Below are 7293 nucleotides of genomic sequence, written 5' to 3'. Positions count from 1 at the left end.
CAGAGTTGATTTCCTTTAGGACTGATTGGTTTGATCTCCTTGCTGTCCAAGGGACTCTCAAGAGTCTTCTCCAGCACCACAGTTTGAAAGCATCAGTTCTTCTATGCTCAGCCTTCTATATGGTCCAACTCTCACATTTGTACATGACTACTGGAATTAAAGTATAGTTGATTTACAATGTTGTGTTTGTTTCAGGTATACAGTAAAGTGATTCACTTGTGCATACATGTGTATCTTTTTTTTTTCCAGATTATTTCCTCATGTAGATTGTCACCCAATATTGAGTATAGTTCCTGGTGTTATACAGTAGGTCCTTGTTGGTTATCTATTTTATATATAATAGTGTGTATAGGTTCGGAGAAGGCAATGGCAGCCCACTCCAGTACTCTTGCCTGGAAAATCCCATGGACAGAGGAGCCTGGTAGGCTGCGGTCCATGGGGTTGCTAAGAGTAGGACATGACTGAGCAACTTCACTTTCATGCATTGGAGAAGGAAATGGCAACCCACTGCAGTGTTCTAGCCTGGAGAATCCTAGGGACGGGGGAGCCTGGTGGGCTGCTGTCTATGGGGTTGCACAGAGTCAGACACGACTGATGTGACTTAGCAGCACCACCAGCAGCAGTGTGTATAGATTAATCCCAAATTCCTAACTTATCTCTCCCCCACTTTCCTCTTTGGTAACCAGACATTTGTTTTCTATGTCTATGGGTCTGTTTCTGGTTTGTATATAAGTTCTGAGTTTTAATCTTAGTTTCCTTTTTTTCCCCTTTTTCAAACTTTATAAATGTCAGTTTTCTACTGTTTACTTGCTGTGTATTCTTAGGCAAGTTACTTTAGCCTTTTAAACTTCACATTCAACTCCAAAATGAGGAGGCCATTAGATAATCACATACAGCCCAAAGTGTAATGCCTGACATGCATGGTTACTCAGTAAACTCTGGCTGTTATGATCTTCATTTCATTAGTGTTATTGTCAACACTTATATGTTTGTTGTTCACCTTGATGTTTTAATATATAACAGTATTTGCATTAGGTAACTTTGTTTTAAAAATCTCCTGTTATGATATATTTGAGTTTATAAAAGTTTAAATTGACATGGCAAAAATCACCATAAGTAAAGTCAAAACACAAATGACAAACTGGGGGGAAAATATATTTGTGATTCATCACACAAGTAGTTCATTTCCCTAATATATAGAGAACTACTACTCAATTTTAAAAAATGGACAGTTGTAAAGTTTTTTATGGGATGTGCTTCCACTTAACTGTGCTATAGATTTCATGCCTTTCATTTATATTCTCAGAGGATACCAGGCAAACCCTTGGTTGGAGAAGGGCTTGAGATACACAGCTAAAGATACGGACCTGAATTGTCTGTTTTTCCTATAAAATCGCTCCACTCAGAATTATTTTGCTACTATCTCTGATGCCCTCACATACCCTGTCATCCATGACTTTTCTCATCTCCTGTATCCTCCTTCATATCCAGAAAATCACAGAGTCTGTTCTGTGTTTCATTCATAGTATTTCACATCTGCTCCAATCTTTCTAGGCCCACTACTAACTATTTTTAGTCAAGAGACACTCAGTATGTCACAACTTAACTACTACCCTGGTCTCCTTTTCTTTATTTGCTTGTTCCTTTCTCTAGTTAGCGTGATATATATCACACCCAGATTAAGTTCCTTTGGTTTTCATCTTGGGCCCCAAGCTTACTCAGAAGCCTTCAGTGGTTCCCACCATCTAGAATGAAGTCTCACTTCTGAATCCCACCCTCAGGCCCCCTGCCTCCCTTAATCTGATTCACCTTCCTTATGTCTCTAGCCTTAGTGCTTCTCACTGCCTCTCTTTAGGAACCCTGCATACATCTAAACCGATCTCCTTGGCCCTCCAGACCCATTTCTGCTTTCACGCTGCCCTCCCTCCTCCTCTTCTCTAAGTCTTGGACTTGCTACAAGGCCCAACTCAGTGTCTGTCTCTTCTAAAGGGCTTGTCTAGAGAGCAAGCCCTCTCCATCATTTTCTTACCTCCCATTGCATTTACTGATTGCCTGTGCCTCTCCTCCCACACTTAACCTTTACTGTCTATATTGTGTTAGGTAAACTTTCTACTTGAATATATAACACAGTAACTTGTCACAGGGTGAACACAGCCGTGTCATCAACATGCCTCTCTTCTGACACATACCCCGTCTCCCTAACCAGATGGCCTGGGATACAGCACCACGTTATATGCCTCTTTACAGAAAAATGCACATCATCAGGTGCCCAGTGACATTCCAGATCAAAAGTTTGAGTCAAGCCTAGGCTTTGACAAATAAGAAACATAGAAATTTAAAGGAATATATGAAATTTCTGTTACTAATAAAATTTTTCTTCACTAATAAAAATTTTCTTCATATTCAACTGAAATATACCTTCAGTTGAGGTATAATTAGAAGTAATACCATTGAGTAGGTCCTCAAGGATTCCTAGGCAGTGATCTATAAATAAAATCTTTATGCCGATCTAAACAGGGCCATGTTTTCTCTTTTCCAACACAAAGTACACAGATATTTTCAACATTTGTTTTTGTTGTCATTTTATCCAACAAATATTTATTGATCATATACAGTCTCCTGGCTACAGTTACAGCATATAGTGGAATTCAGCTTTGACAAACATAAAATACCCTTCTTCCAGAATGCTTATATTTTAATGAATCACTAGAAATAATTGGTAGAACTAAAATAAAAGCTTAAAACTGAAGATATAACAAGACTAAACATAAAATAACTATGAAAGATTGTTACTAAATCATCATAAATAACACAGAATAAGGACATGGGGACAGAAAAGGCCAAGATGAAGCTTGACAGTGCAGTAGGGACTTTGGATAAGAAATTCGTTTGATTATGTGGAAGAAGATGGCAACCTATGAAGGTAGAATAAGGACAGGTTAAAAAAGCACCTGCAATGGGGGACACCTGGGTTCAGTCCCTGGATTGGGAAGATCCCCTGGAGGAGGGAAAGGCTAGCCACTCCAGTATTCTGGCCTGGAGAATTCCATGAACTGTACAGTCCATAGGGTTGCAGAGTCGGACATGACTGAGCGACTTTCACTTCACTTCATCACTTCAGAAAGAGCAGAGAGGTGTTGTAAACATCATAGGCAATATTTACTTTTCAATAGTGCTTTGCAGTTTATAAGGAAGGTACTTTGACTTATTCATCTTTTTGAGTCCTTGCCCTTTATGGTCTTGTATTGTGGGTGGTGGTGTCTGTCCACAGCTCCCACATGGCCTGTTGAAAGTTTAGACTGACTTCACTCTTCCCACCCACTGCTCTTGCTTTAGAGAAGCAAGAGAATTTGTGTTCAGTCTTCAGTTTTGTAATTACTGCATTGAAATCACATCCCAGCTAACTTCATTATAGTTGTATGTACTCTTTGCTTCAAACCTAAAGCATGAGAAATCTCCCTGTCAAATCATGCCAAAGTGAAGTCAGAGATAAGTACCTCCCAGCTCCTAGCTGTGGTGTCTCCATCTCATGGAAACATAGGCACAAAGAGGAGAACCATGGGCTGCTAATCCCTAAAAAGTAACTCTTTAAAAGTATTATGAGTTCCCTTTTAGTTTTGTTTTTGGCTTGTTTTTTATTGCCCATTTGGTTATGTCTTTTTTGTACCTAGAAGGCTTCAGTTTGTAAAGCTACAAATCTGTCTGTCTTGTTGACGTGGTTTTCACTTCAAATTAATGTTCAGCAAAGGGGATTAGCCAATAAACCTTTCAGGCAGTATTTTCTTACACAAAAGTGTGGATATGGTTTGAACATGCTGCCAAAGGCAGGAAGAGAAGTTAATTGTGTAAATCAATGTAGGCAGGAGCTGATCACCTTTCTGAAAAACAAGACAATGCAGCGCATAAGCTCTAAATAGATCTTTGGGGTCAAGTTGATGTCATGTTGAAGAATCAATATTTACTGGGCTTTATAAAGTTAGCCTTTAATGAACCCCAGGCACTTTGCTAGGCGATTAACTGCAGGAAGAGAAAAGGTGACAACGGCTAAAGTCCATAGCTGTAGAGAGTATAAAAATGAAGAGACAAGACAGTCACTTGCTAGTGTGCAAAGGTCTCAGCCTTAGGTTCTACTCAAGCATTGTTGGTTCACGTACTGAAAGGCTTTCTTGGGATCATGCTGACATTTAAGAAAGAGCAACTCTTGCATCCTAACAGGAAAAGGGCAGCCCTTTGCTCTTTGATGCTCCTTCTCTAAGCATTGTAGCTTAATTTTCTTGGGATGAATTCTGATGTCATTTTGCATTCTGCCTTGTAAATGTGCTCATCATGGGAGTAGGTCTTTCTCATAACGTGGCTCATCCCTTCCTCTGACAAAGCTGAAAGCTTTTAAAATAAAGAATTGTAGTAAAGAGCATTTACTTTAAGATGCTGGCTTGAATCCAAAGTCTAATGAAAGGTTTTTGATAAACATTATCATTTGTACTTGTTATTATCATTGAATAGAAGTGTTTCCCTGGCTGTTTTTTGTGTGAGAGTGTTCTGAACTCCTCGCTAGGTTATCAAAATCATTTGTAGGGCAGGAACCTTATCTTCTGTTTATTTTAGTCACTGTTTCTAATAAATGTTGTTGACGAGGTAGAGGAATGTATTATATCAAATTTTATCCTGGCTGTAACAAAACTAACATTCCCCATGGTCAGTAACTGAAAGTCCATAGAAGCAGCTTTGTTAGGCCATGTGAATCAGGGTATGGCCCCAGGATGTTTGTTACAAGTTCTTGGTCGTATCTCCTCAATAGACACATTTTGGAGTTGATTTCTCAGACCTCTTTCTCTAGTGCATTTTGTCAGAGGAGTCTTTTCAATCAGTCGACGAAGAGTTGCTGTTTTTCCCTCAATCCCACTCCTATCCCTGCTTTCTAGGATCATTTTTCAGATGAGAATACTGAGAAACAAAGCATAAGAGGTTTATTAGGATTGTTGGGGACACACACAGCAAGAGATTTTTACAAGAGAATCTGGTGTTTACTATTTTTGTCTGTGATATTCTTTGGATATTCATTCTGGGTTTTTTATTTTTCCTTTTCAGCTATTTGAGAACTTCTACTTTGGTACCCTAAAGCTCAATTCAATTCACATCTCTCAGAGGTTCACAGTGGACAGCTTTGGAAACTATGCCTCCTGTGGACAGATTGACTTCTCCTGAGGTGGATCTTGGGAAGCACTGAAGTTAAAATCCTCACAAGGTGCTGAGGGAGAAGTCTCATCACTTTAAGCGCCAAGGAGGGATGTGGGAAACTGGGGATAACTTCCCTGGGCGGCTCCCCGAGGATGCCACAGTGCCTCCTGGTTGTCTACAGTCACCGCAGTCAGCCGGGATGGTTTTGGGCGTGGGGAGAACATGTGCCTGTAACATATGCCTCTTCATCTTTCTCATAATCTACCTCTCTTTCCAAAGCTCTTCTCTGGAAATGTACCTCTGAAGCCCATTGGAGCTCAGACTCATAGTATTTCTTACATACCTACTGATTTTGCCCCAGCCTTTAAACTTTTTTGTATTAATATTAATACTTTAAGAGAATTACAGATGTGTGATCTTATTAATCTCTCCACCTAGATCAAATATCAACAAATTCTAGAAGGTTTGTATTTTTCCCTTCCTCTTACACTCTAATTTTTAATCAGTACCCAGAATTTCTTTTTCATTGTGGTAAAAAAACACAGAACATAAACTTTAGTCTTAAACCACTTAAAAGTGTACAGTTCAGTAACGTTAATTATATTCATCTTGTGAAATATCTCCAGAACCTTTTCGTCTTGCAAATCTGAAACTCTGGACTCATTAAAAAACTCTTCTTTCCCCCCTGACCCCCAGCAACCACCATTTTACTTTCTACTCCTATGCATTTGACTACCTCGTATAAGTGGAATCATACACTGTTCATCTTTTTGTGACTGGCTTATTCTCCTTAACATAATGCCCTCAGGGTTTATCAATGTGTAGCATGTTACAGGACTTCCTTCCTTGGTAAGAATGAGTAATATTCCACTGGATGATACAGTCATCCCTCAGTTTCTTTGGTTCCAGGACCTCCCTCTGTATCTGTGGATTCTCAAGTCCCTTATATAAAATGGTATAGTATTTGCATATAATTTATACATACCATCCTGGATACTTTAAATCATTTCTAGATTACTTATAATGACCAAATACAATGCCATGTAAATAGTTGCCAGCACACAGTAAGTTCAAGTTTTCCTTTCTGTAACTTTCTGAATATTTTTGGTCCACAGTTGACTGACTCCACAGATGTGGGATCCATGGATGTGTTGAGGGCCGATTGTACTGCATTTTGTTTATCCAGTCTTTCATCGATGGACACTTGGGTTCCTTCCACCTTTTGGCTGTTGTGAATAATGCCCTATGAACGTCGGTGTACCAATATCTGAGACCCTGCTTTCAGTTCCTTTACTACTTAGAACTTTAACTTAAGCAAAATAACTGGTAAAGGTTTCAGCCTCTTACTTTGATCTGTCCTTTTTCTTCTGAAGTTGGTCCCTTTTGTGCTCTCTCAGTTCCTGTCTCTTCACCCTACCCCAGCCCTTGCCTTCCCATACCACTGACGGAGCTGCAGTATTTGGCTCTTTTCTGTTTACTTCCCAGGGCAGCAGCAATTGAAATGGTGATATCAGCAGGACTGTGCAGTTTCCCAGGAGAATGTCAGCCACAGAAGGCACTCCTTTGCTGCAGACCGGCAGAGGGTGGGGGCTCCTCTGCTCAGCCCCACCCGTCAGCCCTGCCACTTTCTCTGCTAGGGAGCCCCAGCCTCACTGTCACCTCTCATCCCTGCCCCCCTACAGCTTTCCTCCCTCCGTGGCCTCTGTCTTTCCTTCACCACTTAGTCTCATCCTGATTATTATTTTCTGTTTGAGAAGTCTGATTCTGAACCCCATGTGTTAATAAGGCCACTAACTGGTTAAGACTGTATGTAACACTCAGATTTGTTATCCTTGTAACAGCACAAATCATTTGTGAATAAATGGATTTCTAAAGTGACTGTGTTTTTCTTCTGATATTCCTGTTTAGTTTGTTTGACCCCCTTGGTGTACATTGGGATACGATGCTGCCATCACTTATTCGCTGGCATAGCTATTTTATTCTTCCAGGACTTAATATTGGTGCCTGCCGGGTTCGTTGTTTTCCCAAAAAAGCTTTCTACAGGTAATATTCAGTTTTTATTTAAGTGGAGCTTTTACTTCGCTCACCTCTGATTGTTCAGTGGCATATGGGAAT

General features: G+C 40.0%; 1 protein-coding gene across 4 annotated transcripts in view; it reads left to right on the top strand.

Annotated features, from left to right (window-relative positions):
- ASCC1 (activating signal cointegrator 1 complex subunit 1) overlaps window positions 1-7056 on the top strand; it is a 138521-nt gene extending 131465 nt beyond the window's left edge. For all 4 annotated transcript variants that reach the window (XM_010852254.1, XM_010852255.1, XM_010852253.1 and 1 more), the window contains exons 10-11: window positions 5089-5245; window positions 6294-7056. In XM_010852254.1, the coding sequence (XP_010850556.1) occupies window positions 5089-5205 (117 nt within the window). In that variant the 3' untranslated portion in view covers window positions 5206-5245; window positions 6294-7056. The remainder of the gene's footprint in view (window positions 1-5088; window positions 5246-6293) is intronic.
- The last annotated feature ends 237 nt before the right edge of the window (window positions 7057-7293 follow it).

Source organism: Bison bison, unplaced genomic scaffold, assembly GCF_000754665.1.
Source record: "Bison bison bison isolate TAMUID 2011002044 unplaced genomic scaffold, Bison_UMD1.0 scf7180017864309, whole genome shotgun sequence".
NCBI lineage: Eukaryota > Metazoa > Chordata > Mammalia > Artiodactyla > Bovidae > Bison > Bison bison.
This window is presented reverse-complemented; position numbering and strand designations above follow the sequence as displayed.